The sequence below is a fragment of the Lontra canadensis genome, unplaced genomic scaffold (assembly GCF_010015895.1).
Source record: "Lontra canadensis isolate GAN:19392208 unplaced genomic scaffold, GSC_riverotter_1.0 scaffold4, whole genome shotgun sequence".
Lineage (NCBI taxonomy): Eukaryota > Metazoa > Chordata > Mammalia > Carnivora > Mustelidae > Lontra > Lontra canadensis.
The window spans coordinates 38,754,118-38,767,890 of record NW_022630998.1 but is presented as its reverse complement, the minus strand read 5'-3'; the positions used below and the strand labels follow the sequence as shown (position 1 = coordinate 38,767,890).

The 13,773-nt window shown below is 48.9% G+C and overlaps 1 protein-coding gene across 3 annotated transcripts; it reads left to right on the top strand.

Annotated features, from left to right (window-relative positions):
* Window positions 1-256: 256 nt before the first annotated feature.
* Window positions 257-9,564, top strand: TMEM171 (transmembrane protein 171). Of its 3 annotated transcripts, XR_004381543.1 has the most exons (5): window positions 257-363; window positions 3,282-3,988; window positions 7,851-7,992; window positions 8,943-9,081; window positions 9,286-9,378. XR_004381543.1 is itself a non-coding variant. In XM_032848667.1 (4 exons), exons 2-4 carry the CDS (start codon window positions 3,352-3,354, stop codon window positions 9,482-9,484), a joined length of 978 nt encoding a protein of 325 aa, XP_032704558.1. In that variant the 5' UTR covers window positions 259-363; window positions 3,282-3,351; the 3' UTR covers window positions 9,485-9,564. The 3 variants fall into 3 exon arrangements, 2 of the variants coding, with proteins under 2 accessions (XP_032704558.1, XP_032704567.1); XM_032848667.1 differs by lacking the exon at window positions 8,943-9,081 and having other exon boundaries at window positions 259-363; window positions 9,286-9,564; XM_032848676.1 differs by lacking the exons at window positions 257-363; window positions 8,943-9,081 and adding an exon at window positions 1,255-1,507 and having other exon boundaries at window positions 9,286-9,564.
* Window positions 9,565-13,773: the final 4,209 nt, after the last annotated feature.

The window sequence follows — 13,773 nt, the reverse complement described above, 5'->3', positions numbered from 1 at the left end:
GGGAGAAGTGGCGGGGATGGGTAAGTCCCCAGGGCTTCACCGCACAACTGTACTTGGGCTGAGCCCTTGACTCACCTTCCACAGTGCCCTGACCTCTGGGGTGGAAACTGGCATAGTTGGGTCCCATGTCACATGTCCCAAGGCAGGTTACAAATAGTACCCAGATTGGTGAACCCATCCTGACACTCCTGGTTCAAGGGCAGGGAAAGTTACCGTTTTAAGTGCTTCCGACCATTAACAGTTAAGAGCAGGAAGAGGGGTTCTATGGCAAAGATCAGACGTGTGAGTGCAGAAAGGACAGAGCTGACCTGCCAAGGGCCTGCTTCAGTCTTGGAGCGAGGACCTCACGCCTGAATGGCTCAGGTATGGAGGACCTTGTCTCACATTCTAAACAGAGCGCATGTTTCAGTGACCTGGTGTCTCCTCAACGCCTCGCGGATGGGGAGCTGGCAGCAAGGGACTCGCTCCAGTGACCGCAGTCAGGGTCTCCGGAGCGGCAGGAGGGCGGCCCGCAGCTAGGTAGACGGGTCCCAAACCAGAGCGCGGCCTCAGGAACGCGGGGCCCCATCCTGCCTGGTCCACCGCCACATCGGAAAGGGAGCCAGGCGCTTCCCCCGCCCCAGCTCTGGGCCCTGAGCACCCAAAGGAGCTGGTTTCTTTCCTGCTCCCTGGATCTCGGCCCGCGCGGCGCGCAGTTCGGGCGGCCCAGGGGCAGAGCCTCAGCCGGCTGCCCCCTACCCCGCAAGGCTGCAGGCCAGGGAGGTGGCGGGGGCGCCTATTTCCCCCAGATTCCTAGCGAGCACGGTCACAGGCGAAGCGGTCACATCTGCCGGCCCTGGGCTCCGAGGCCGCACCTCGTTGCCCACGGCCGCGCCCCTGGCCCCAAAGGGCAGCTCCCGGTGGCAGCCAGCTCCCGCCTGTCTGCCCTGCCCCGCGGTGCCCCCGCCGCCGCGCCCTCTCTGGCACCGCCTCCTTCTGTAAATACAGTGGCGGCCCGCCCTCCGCGCCAGGACGCGCAGGTGGGAGCGTGCGGTGCGGGCAGCCACACGGAGGCCGCACCCCACCGGGTGCCCGCGGCCCGCGCCGTCCGGCGGAGCGCGGACCCCGAGGCCGGCGCCGGGCTCCCGGGACGCTCGCCGGTGCCCGCACGGCGCCCGCAGGACGAAGCCTCAGGTGAGCGCTCAGGTCCCCGCGCTTCTCCGCACTCCGGTGCGGGCTCGGGCGGGGCGCTTTTGCGGCCAAGGCTTGGTGTCGCGAGCAGCGCCGGCGCGGAGGATCCGGAGCTGAGTCTGCGGGGGTGGGAGCCGCAAGCCCGGCCGCCGGGGGCTGTTGTTGCCCTTGGGCTCCCTGACACCCACGAAAAGATTTCCCATAAAAGACTTTGGGCTGGCTTTACCTCGATCTCCAAACGCGGCAGAACCTTGGGTGTGGTGAGATGCTGGCGATTGGGAAATGTCCTTTGGCTAACAGTGGTGGAGAGGGAGATTTGGCTTTGGGGAAATTAAATGTTGGTTGGTATTTGGAAAAGGTTTAATTTTCTGTTAGTGTAGATATTTTTGTGTCCATTCGTGAATGCATGTAGGAGACAGACTTGACTACCCACCTATTATGGATGAGGGATTAGTACATATGGCAGGTGTGTAGTCCACTTGTCCATGGATACAGATCCCGTTTCTGGCTTCTTTTTACTCTACTAGTGTTTGGGGAATTCGCCTTAAGACATCTGAAGCCTTGTGACTCACTTCAGAGTTGAAGGTACCAGGAATTCAGGGAATTTCTGACAGGACTTTGTAACAGAGAATCACTCTTATCTCTGGAACCAGCAAAAGAGGTGACATGATTCAGATTTCTGTTTTTTACACTGCAATATTTTCTTTATCTCAGAATATTCCATCTTCATGAATATAATTTGTCCAGGTTTAAAATGGAAGCTTATTTCCCTCTTACATTTCCTTCTTTTTCCAACTTCCTTCTGATTAGATTGCACTTTTTCCTGGAAAAGTACTTCCTAGTATAAGACCAGCTATTTGTTTTCTTTACTTAAACTGACCCTCCTTGGATGTGACTTGGGTTTGTCAGGACAGCCTCGGTTACAGCCTCAATTCTGAGCTCCTTCATGTGATCACAGATACATATGGACAAAATATTTTAAGTTTTCTTTCCTTGAGCCAATAAAAATGGTCTTCACACTTGGGTTGTCTTTTCCACTGCCCCAACTTCAAGTGTCCTGGTAAAATACCCCACTCATGAGAGTAAGACGAGATAACTAAGATAATAAAGTCAATTTACATACAGTAGACAGTTATTAACAACTGATTTGGGCCCACTTAATACTCAATGATATCAGCACAGGGCTTGGGTGATCTTACGGGAGGTGCTTTCCCACTTGATCTCACTTACACTCTCTGTTCAAAGTCAAGTTCTGTTGCTGTTGTGTGCTTTGTAACTGGTGATTTTATCAGCTGCTTATTTTTAACTGAGCCTAAACCTTCTTGTGAAAGTGAAAGGCACCTTGGAGGAGGGTATGTAACAGGCCGCCTGCACACCTGGGAAGAAGGCTTTGCCTGACCTGTTCCAGACTCCCCTGGGTTACCCCGGCCCAGTCAGCTGGGCCCCAGGGTTCCAGTGCCCATGTGAGAACTGAAGAATCACATTTTGACAGAGTTAACTTAAAATCCCCCAAAGTCACTGTGTTCCTGAACTGCCTTCCCCTTCAGTGGAAACGGCTAAATTGCGCCTCCTGCAGGTGTCCTAGCCTTAGAAGAAAGTGGGAGAATGGAAAGTTGCCGCAGTCTAAAATAGGAAATGGAAAGTTAGTTACTGAAGGAAAATGTATCGACTCAGAAATGCTCAGAGCAGCTGTGATGAAAAGTGGGATGTCTGTAAATCAGAAATAATCCCTGTAGTTCTTCCTTTACCCACCACTGTTTTGGGGTTTGTTTTGGTTTGTGTTGTTTTGTCGGGGAAGTGAGTTTGTAAGACTCATAACAGGAAAAGCCACACCCAGTTACTTCTCTTGTATGGGTTTTGTTTTTTAAATGATACTCTTAGGTGCATGGTAATTGCATTTCCTCTTCTTTACTATCTTCATAAAATTACACATTCAGGAGTTTCTGAATGCCAGTGCTTCTGACTCATAAACCAGCTCATTGTTCCACAGTGTTATCACTTGCACCAAGTTCTATTCCCTATGATTTCATCCTAGAGTGATTTCTGAAATGGCCAGGGCGGGTCTGGGACACCTGTGCCCACTTTAATTCAACGTTCAGTTGTATTTTCAGAGCTGTTGAAACCATTGGAGGGAAGGAAATCCATCCTGCCTGGTTCGGGGGGAAGGGGCCTCTTCCGGCCATGTCTCCTGTAGCTGCTGCTGACTCAGATGGGGACCGGCGAGACAGGCGTGTCAGCAAGCTCATTTTCTTCCTTTTCGTCTTTGGTGCCGTCCTGCTATGTGTGGGAGTCCTGCTCTCCATCTTCGGGTTCCAGGCCTGCAAGTACAAAATCTACCCAGACTGCAGCCTGGTGCTGAAGGTCGCTGGGCCTGCCTGTGCCGCGGTCGGGCTCGGGGCTGTGATCCTGGCCCGCTCGAGGGCACGACTTCAGCTCCGGGAGGGGCGCCTGCGGGGCCGGCAGGTGGACCCGGACCAGGCCTTCATCTGTGGAGAGAGCCGCCAGTTTGCCCAGTGCCTCATCTTTGGGTTTCTGTTCTTGACGAGTGGCATGCTCATCAGCATACTGGGCATCTGGGTCCCTGGGTGTGGCTCAGACTCGGCGCAGGAACCGATGAACGAGACAGACACGGCTGACGTGGAGCCCCAGATCTGTGGATTCCTGTCCCTGCAGATCATGGGGCCCTTGATTGTACTCATGGGACTGTGTTTCTTTGTGGTGGCCCACGTTAAGAGAAACAACTTGAATGAGGGCCAAGATGCCTCTGAAAGTGAAGACAGACAGACGCAGAGCATGGAGCCTGTCCAGGTCACTGTAGGTATGTGGTTGTCGTTCCTGGGCACACTCACATTGCAGTGGCTGTGGTTTCAGGGCTCCGCTGGGTTATCCTTGGGCCTGGCCTAGATTCCCTTTTCGCTCTTACACACACATGCACATGCGCACGTGTGCACACACGCACACACACATGCACATGGTGCTGCTGCTTGCTAAGCCCTGTAAGAATCCTTGTGCACATCATCTTCTCCCAGCAATTCCTTGTGATTGAGCACAAGCTTTGGGATAATAAGTCATGATCTTGACTGAGGTCACAGAGCAAATTAAGAGGAAGGTGAGAGAAATTGCTAGCACAGCCTGGGAGCCTTCTGTCATGTTAGAGACCAGCCAAGTGACATTGAAAGCTAGGGCACTGTGTTGGACACGTAGATTCTCATCCCTGGCTGTCACTGGCTGGCTGTCCGTGGTAAGTCCTTAACCCCTTCTAGGCTCCAGTTTATGTATATATAAAATGAGCATTGCATTGCTAAGATCCCTTCTAGCACTAACAATTCTAGGATTCTGTTTGCCCCACGTCCCTCAATCTTCTGTGTTTTGAGGGGGCTTTCCACACCGTTTCCCACATCGTTCTCCACTTTCTGTAACTTTATCCTTGGCTTCAGGATGGAGGCAATGTTTGGAAATAGTGGCCCAGACAGCGATGAAACATGATCGCACCTGTCACTTCTCTCCCCTATTGCATGTCGAGAGATGACTTTTGGGTTCTCTGGGCTCTGTGGAAGAGATGGATGACGATTTCCTGAGGTCAGGCCCCCTAGAGCAGAATATCAGTAGCTGGGGCCTCAGTTTCACACAACCACAGAGAAACCCCACTGGTGCTTGTTTTTGAAAATCACTTTTTTCCCCCAAGTCTGCTCCTTTTGAAAAGGTAAAGCTGAAACCATAGCCATGACATCTAAAAGACTAGGCATAGAGCATTATGGGACAGAAACGCTGGAGGGAAGAGAGTCGGGGAATGAGAGGTTTCTCATGGTTGGGGCAGTCTGCCAGAGGGAGCACTACTCTCTGGGGGAGGTACCTATACGGCCAGCCCCGCCAGTACCGGCCTCAGTGAGCAAGGGCAGAGGGGTTTACACACCGATCCTGGAACCGCAGTTGAAACTCCCATGCTACTATTTGTGTGGTTATATATTTGCAGTGACCACACCGATATTAGTTATACAGTAAGAAGAGCTAGCACAGATACGGGGCTCATTCCAGGGCCAGATACCCATCCAAGTGCCCTACAAGGGCCTACTCTGTCCAAGTTGTTCACATCTGTGACAACCCAATGAGATACTCTTAGTATCTCCATGTGAGGGTGAAGAAACTGAGGCACAGGGAGAGCACAGACTAGCAAGGGCAGAGCCAGGCCTCAAACCCAGGCAGGGGCACGCATCGACTCCAGTCCCCACAGAGCCCTGGGAGGGCCTCTGGCCACTGTCTGTAACTCTGTTCCTGCTGGTTTCATCCTTCCCCAAGTGCTGTTGGGTTAGCTGTTACCTGACCAAAGGGCTTGCCCTGTGTTATAGGTGTGCTCAGTCCTTTGGGGGAACACAGTGGGGACAAGTAAATACACTTTTTTGACGCTCATAGTGTCCCACGTAGTTGGGAGCATTTCAACGTGTGTCCTTCGGGTGTCCTATCAGGGGACCTCTGGGGCCCAGCCTCCCTCCTGATGGCTGGAATTGGGTGGCAGCAGAAAGCAGGGCGGTTGGTGTAGGGACATAGTGACTCCTGGGTTGGGGAGGAGGGTGCTCATCCTGATGTTGGGACTCCATCCTCCATCCTAAAATCTTTTCCGCTTAACCCTTTAAGTTCCATCGGACCTGTGAAAGTCTGGCAGCCTAACTCCTTGTTTTTCTTTCCTTTGATATTATGGGATAGGGTTGAAATTTTCAGGAAACATGCCTTTTAGCCTAATTGATAAGAATCGAGACATTGTCTATCAACGGTCAGTTCTGCCTTATGAGGGATTGGGATCATGAGAGGCAGTTCTTGGTGAAGTCCCAGAATTCAGTTGTTCCTAGATTGGAAGCCCCTCTTCCCCAGACGTGTGCTATCACCACCCTGGGCACAGCTGGTGCTGGGTCTCCCTTGAGGGATGTCTGCTATCAACTCAGAGGACATCAAGTCCTTCAGGATATAGTGAAAGGGCAACTGAGGGGGGATGGGACTGCTTTTAGGGAGAGCAGGTCGCAAGGCTTGGGAGGGCGGGAACTGATGGGCAGAGTCTTGGATAAGCCTCCCAGACAGGTGGTGACCCTGAGCACTTCCTTGTTTGCGTTGGACAGGTGACTGGCCTGCTCTGGAGGCTCATTCCCAGCTCCTTTGTTCTACACGGTGTAATTAAAGTAAACAGTCAATCTTACTTCCTCTAACCTACCCAGACCTGTGAAAAAAAATTAAACGAGAAGCCCAAGATAACCAGTAGACGTTATCAAGTTTAGGTGAGCAATGTCTGTCTTAAACCTTCACTGCCATGCGCTTGCAGGAGAGAAAGGGTTAACACATCTTCATGGGAGCCACTGAGGCAGCCAGGAGAGGGGCTGCCAGCTGGAGGGTTTCCTCCCACATATGCACATGCAAATCCATGCTCCTGGCTGGCTGTGGCTTATGCAGAAAGCACCTTCGTGGGTCCCTTACCAGTACTGATGTAACCACCAGGCTTGACGTCCTCCTGCCTGTTCTCTGAGGCCGGTACAGTTACGGCTGGCCTGCAAGTCCCCAGTGTGGCAGTTGAGGCCTGTGGGGGTTAAATCACTCACTCGGGGCCACACTGAGTTGGTCATTGGCAGATGGCTGCTTACCTAGCCGAGGGTCACACGCCCGCTCACGCCCGCTGCCAGGACACATGGCCTGCCTCCCTGCTGTGACTTAAAGTCCTCTCCTTCATTCTCCCTGCCTTGTCCTTTGGTGCTGCCAGTTCCTCAGAGGCCACCCTCAAACTGCTATGGAGTGGGGTGCTGCCACAAGTCTAGAATGTTCTAGGCAGCTCACGTGGTGTTTGGTATTGGAATTGGAGTCCAAATGAGAGCTTGTATCTGGTGTCTCTTTCTCCTCCCCAAAATGTGGGCTGTGTTCTGGAGAGAACAGCAGCAACAGAAATGCAAAAAGGAAAAGGAAAAAAAAAAAAAGCTTATTTTGGAGTGTGACTTCCTTTTGTAAAGCTTGAGTGAAATGTTGGGAGAGAAAAGACTCTAGAAGAGCTCTAGAAGAAGACTCTAGAGAGTCTAGAGAGCATATACCACAGGTACCACGGTAACAGAGACATAGACATCCGCTGTCCCCTCACCTGTCCTTTGCTCAGAGGCTGAAACTGCATGTAAGGAACAGGCACTTTATTGAACTGCTAATGGTCGGCAATTTAAAATTTCAAGTTGCGACAGAGAAAAGCTCTGCAGCAGGAGGCATCCCAAGAAAGAAAATGCTTCCCAAGAAAGCAAGTGCTTGAGCTCAGACTGACTAGGAAAATATTGGCGCACTGTTTGAAAAAACTGTGGTATGATATACATAACATAAAATTTACCATTTTAAGCATTTTTAAGCAGAGTGACATTAAGTACATTCGCCGTGTTCTGCAACCATCACTGCTTTCAAGTTCTAGGAGTTTGTCATCATCAAAGAGAAACTGCCCCCATTAAACACTCACTCGAATCCCCCCTCCCTGCCTTGCCCCAACCCCTGGCAACCTCCACGCTCCCTCTCTGTGAATTTGATAGGCCCACTTTTAAATTCTGGAGTTAGCATAGATGGTTTGACCTTTTGTATTCATGGGCAAGATACGTAATTAATTTATTTTATTCCTGCTAATGGGCTTGCATTTATTACTCATCTGTCTTTGATGAAATATTGTGTTTCCTTAGGTGACGCCGTGATAATATTCCCACCTCCGCCACCACCTTACTTTCCCGAGTCTTCAGCTTCTACAGTAACTCCGAGTCCTGGGGCTAATGGTTTGCTTCCCAGCGAAAATCCACCTTCGTATTACAGTATTTTTAACTATGGGTAAGGCTTTGCATTTGAACGTCAAGGGTAGGCGTGTTTAACTTTCTCAGGCCTGTGCCTGAACTCAGGCCAAATTAGCTTTAAGGCTGTGGTACAGGAATAAACATGTGAGCATGAGTATCTTTTTTGCCAATATGATGTCAGAACTATTGCCTTAATGTTAAGAGGACCTTTCAGAAACGCTGGGCAGCACATACATTAAAAATTACAAAAGTGGTTAGATAGGAAGCCTCCTCCAGGCGTCTTCACTAGGCCCCCTGGCAGGGGTGATCCACAAATGTTTAACCCATTATTAGCCAGACTGAGCACCGGAGCAGGGCTTGGGAGGACCCCTGCTGTGTTAGGCTTTGCCACTTTAGATCAGGGGAGACCTGGCTGTCCTAGGGGACCTCCAGCAGGTGCAGAGGGTTTCAGTATCTCATGGAGGTACTTGGGTGACCCCGACCTGACCAAGCTGGGCTTCTGCTCTCAATCTGAAGTTGACAGGGTGGTGGGCCAGAGATCCAGAGATGGATTTAGGAATTGTCCTGCCTGGAGGAAGGGGAGATAAGGTCCTGGACATTTGCGTAATTCTGTTAGTGTTACAGAAGAATAATTTTGTATTCTTTTCTCCAATGATGAGCTTGCCCAAGCCCTGAATAAATGTCTGTTAACTTAAAACAAACTCCTACTTGCTGCTACCATGATTTCTGAGTGCCACAGCCTGGCTTTGCTCATATTCTCTCGTGTAATTCTCCTGGGTAGCTGAGATGGCACTCATTGTTTTACAGATGAGGAGACCAAGGCTTAGTGAGGTGAGATAACTTGCTCAGGATCACACAGCTGGAAAGCAGCAGAGTGACAATTCAGAGGCAGGTCTGCCCTTTGCTAGAGCTCATGCCAGGAGCCAGTATGCTTTCTTGCCTCCCTTCACGTTTTTGGATTATGATTTAATTTTCTCTTTGTGTAAGTTTGTTTCCCTTATGTGAGCTGTCTCCAAAGACAGAAAGGTAGAGAATAGTAACTCTGCACGCATGTATGCTTTCTGGATAGCAATGACACGTTCTTACCTTGTCGTGTCTTCTCGATGACAAGAGAAAGAGCAATGGGGTGAGACTCTCTTAATGTGACAGTTGGCTCTAAGGAAGGAAGGGAATCAAGGCATACCTGTAAGAAACAGAATAGGGAAGAAATTACTCCTTAGTAATTTCTAAATACTTCTAAACACATGTAATCCAACATTTGAAAAGAACCTCATACTTATGGTGTGTTACTGTTCCCCTCTCTTCCCTTTCTCTTCTCCCTCCTTTTTAGTAGGACTTCAACTCCTGAGGGCCAAGGCATGGCCTCCGAGAGAGATCGTGAATCTATATACACCATTTCTGGGACTGCTGTCTCCTCTGAGATCTTAATCACTCCACATCTCTCCTCTGAACTGCCTCCCAGATATGAAGAAAAAGAAATGGCGGCAACCACAACGTCATCTCCATCTTCTGAGCCTTCCCCACCATGAACTGTGGACTCCGGTTCCATTTTCTATAAATCGACCACTATTTTATTTAATTTGTTTTTTAATAAAAAAAAAAAAATACGATGGCACCGGCTCTGTTCTGATTCCCCTGGCATTGCAGCATCCACATCAGTAGCAAATGTTCTGGATCAAGCGTGCTCTGGACCACAGGAGACATCATGTGCCTCCAGCCCACCCATAGTCGGTTCTCTCATTGAGACCTGCTACATTCGAAGTGGTGGGTGAAGAAACAAAGGCTCTGAGAGGCTACTTAACTTATTCCAGGTGACTGCACTTCTAAATGGTGAAGCTGAGTTTTGAACCCATGCAGGGTTCTGGAAGTCGTTATCCTGTGCTGCTCAAAGGCTGACCAGAGGCCATTGTTCGTGGTTAACCTGGTTCTGTTTCCAGTGTTAACTGCTTTTGGGCAGAGAAACAAGATTACTCTCATTTCTTTATTATTTCTTCTTCCTCTTCTTTTCTTCCCTCTCCCTCTCTTCATTCTTCCTCCTCTCATGTTCCCCTTTCTTTCTTTCATTTTGTAAGAAGGTAACTAGGCCTTTTACACTGGGGCATTTTCAGCTCACTCATATCTGGAAGCCTCCTTACAGTGAAGTGACAATTTCAGAAAAGAGATTTCTTGGGCTCCTGGGATAACTCAATTCCCCCGGAGAGGTCCAGGAAGGAGATGCCTTTCTGTTATAACGTGCTGGTCTGACTGCGAGGCCCACCAACTTTTAGTCTTATGAGGCTACTGATGAACCAAAGAGTTGGGCAGCATGGTAAGTATTTAATTCTAGATAGAAACCAGAAATAACCACTAAGTGTTAGCAGTTCTACCTGTGAGAAACTGACTTTGAGAAAATGAAAATCTATAGTAACAGCATGGTTGATAACACAATTTGATGTAGCAAAAATGTGCACATTTTATGCCTTTACACAAGCCATAGCCCCTATAAAAATCTGTATTACCCAGCAGTTAATTGCCTAAAAGCAGAACTTAAGGGCGTTAATGCTCCACTAGTTTCACCAAAGTCATGACTGATTTCATGGAAATTGCCACCACCATAAATCATGGGAAACAGTCTGTACCAGCAGCAAGGCTCTCTCTTTCTGAATTGGACATTTATTGGATTGAACGGCTCTTAAAATTCTGCTTTTTTTCCTGGAAAGTTAGTTATTCACATTTTAAAATTAGAACAAAGGGTGGATTATTACCATTTCCTCCTACTGTTATTTGTTTAAAATGATGAAGCTGAAATTTCTAGGTAGACTGACTTAGTTTTAAACACATAGGATTTCTCCTCAATAACCAAGATCTGTCAATGCTCAGAGCTGGGGTTGTAACTAAGTATTTTATCTTTGTATGCTAATAAAATTAAAATGCAGTTAGAGGGCTCCTGGGTGGCTCAGTTGGTTAAGTGGCTGCCTTCAGCTCAGGTCCTGATCCCAGGGTCCTGGGATGGAGCCCCGCATCGGGCTCCCTGCTCAGCAGAAAGCCTGTTTCTCTCTCTCCCACTGCCTGCCACTCTGCCTACTCGTGCATTCTGTCTCTATCTCTCTGTCAGATAAACAAATCAAAAATCCTAAAAAAAAATAAATAAAATGCAGTTAGAAAGTCTCAGGTCTAAGTCTGACCTTCTGGTTAGGGAAGTCTATTCAACCTGTCAGTCTCCACAGTGCTCAGCAAGGTGGAGCTTGGAGAACCTGGGGCATTGTGAGAGGTCCCCGAGGGTGAGGAAGTCTACTGCCAGACTGAAGTCACAGATGGCAGAGCTGGGGCAAATCATTTGGTCGTAGAAGATGTACCCTATGCCTGTCAAGGTTCTGGCAAATGGTGACAGCTTCCAAAAACCCACCCACTGGACAGTCGCTCAATTTTTCATTCATATGTGTTAACATTTATTTTTATTTTTATTTATTTATTTTTAAGATTTTTATTTATGTTTTGACAGAGAGACAGAGAGGGAACACAAGCAGGGGGAGAGGGAGAGAGAGAAGCAGGCTTTCGTTAGAGCAGGGAGCCTGATGCGGGGCTCCATCCCAGGACCTTGGGGTCATGACCTGAGCTGAAGGCAGACGCCCAACAACTGAGCCACCCAGGCACCCCAACATTTTTTTAATTGAAGCAAAATTCATATAATATAAAACGAACCATTTCAAGGTGAACAATTCAGTGGCATTGGGTACATTCATAACATTGTATGACCACGTCCTCTGATTCCAAAATATTTTCATTCCCCCAAAAGAAAACCCATTAAACAGTCATTCTCGATTGCCTCCTTCCCCTTACCCCTTGGCAACCACCAATCTGTTCTGTCTCTGTAGATTTACCTTTTCCGGGTATTTCATGATGTTTTTTGAAATTCATCCACATCACAAAATGTATCAATACTTCATTGCTTTTTAGAGCAGAGGGATACTGCATTGTATGGATAAGCCATAGTTTACTCATCCACCCATTGGTGGATATCCGGGTTGTGGCTACTTTTTGTTATTACGGTAAGTGCATCTACAGACAATCATGTACAAGCATCCATTAAAGTGCCTGTTCTACTTCTTTTAGTTATATATGTAGGAATGGAATTGCTGGACCGTATGCTAATTTTAAGTTTTTGAGGAAATGAAAACTGTTGCCCACAGAGGTTGTACCTTTTTCCACTCCCCCTGGCCGTGTATGAGAGTTCCAATGCACCATCATCACCATCACCACCACCACCAGGATCACCATCATCATTATTACTATAGCAATCCTAGTTAGCATGAAATGGTGTCTCATTCTGGTTTTCATTTCCATTTCTCTGGTGACTAAGCATATTGGGTATCTTCCCACATGTGTTACTTGTTTTTCGGAGACTGAAACATTCTCGTCAGTGGCATAGAAAATCTTATGACTGAGTCCCTTCCTGTGGTATTGGGAGGCATGATACCCACCTTGTGGAGAACCGTGAGGAGCTCTGTGAGGTCAGGTGGGATGACCCACGCCAGACACACTGTATGGCCACACTGCCTCCATGCCACGAGAACCTGTTCTTGTGAATTCTTTGTCCTCTCCTGGGGTCAGTTAAGTGGACTAACCCAATCAACCAATTCTACTGAAATGGAAAGCTAATGTTGGACCAGACAAAGTCCCTTTGTTCTTTCTTTAGTTTACAAGCTTAGGAGGAACACAATAGGCCAAGGGAAGCATGTTTCCAGAGTATGATAGCTGAGGGAGAAGCAAGTATGTGGTCATCCAGTTTCCACCTGAGAGGTGGCACTGGGGTAGGGTGAGGCCTGTGGGACATCCTGCTGTGATGTGTCTGTTGGCCTTTGATATGGTTGCTTTGCAGAGGAATGAGGTCAGGCAGGTGGTGGGTGGCCCTGGAAGGGAGGTACCATTCCAGGGCAAGTCATAGGAAAGGAATGGGTCTAAAGATAGGAAGTGAACCTCAGAAGGTGGTCTCAGGTGGGCAGAAGACAGACAGTAGTCTGGAGGGATCTATGAGGGCCCACAATGATAAGAACCAGAATTAACTGTTGAAAAAGTTAACATCCCGAGTTCCATTCCAGACTGGGCCAATAAATCCACATCTCCAGGAGGGTAGTGCTTCTCATCTGGGAACCTGGGAAACACTGCCTGTGGGGACAATAGAAATGGCAGAGGCCACACCATGTGGGCTGAATTATCTGGGATTATGAGCCCCTTGTGACTTCTAGGCCTTCACACAACCCAGCCCATGCTAAGGGTCTTAAAAGGAAAGAATGTGGGTTTGCCGTCAGCACCCCAGTGTGGATGCGGGCTTCACACAGTCTCGTCAGTCGAGCCTTCCTGGCAGCTCCATCAGGGATGCTTGAGACAACCCCAGGGGCATGGGGAAACCAAGTCAGAGGCCCTTGCCTCTTTCATATGGGGAGTCCTTCCAAATTTCCAGACTGGGGGACTTTGGACTCATGTATTCGGGAAGGCATGTTTCTTTGTGCTGGGAGCAGTCAGGACTGCTGGGTCCCTACTGCTGGGAGCATCGATGTTTGTCCTGACAAGGTGGAGCAGAAGAAAATGTTCTTCAGGTTGAAATGGAAAATGCTTGAAAATGTCCGAATGGGAAATAGTATGAGAATAGTATGAGACTTCCTTCCTCTCAGTGCCTCTCAGCCTCCGATGAGTCAGTTAGGAGAGCTCCCCCAGTCAGAGGAGTGGGCTGGGCTCCTCCTGCTACTGCCCTGGATGTAGGAAAACCCGATCCTTGCGCTTCTGGTGTAGGAACTTCTCCAAAGGAGAGAGAAGTTGGGAAGCACACTGCAGGGGTGGT

What these genes read in the sequence shown, in the direction of transcription:
- TMEM171 (XM_032848667.1), top strand. Translation starts at nt 3,352, where the DNA reads ATGTCTCCTGTAGCTGCTGCTGACTCAGATGGGGACCGGCGAGACAGG. An exon ending in GCCTGTCCAGGTCACTGTAG is followed by an intron (nt 3,989 to 7,850) that starts GTATGTGGTTGT and finishes GTGTTTCCTTAG; the next exon opens with GTGACGCCGTGATAATATTC. An exon ending in TACAGTATTTTTAACTATGG is followed by an intron (nt 7,993 to 9,285) that starts GTAAGGCTTTGC and finishes CCTCCTTTTTAG; the next exon opens with TAGGACTTCAACTCCTGAGG.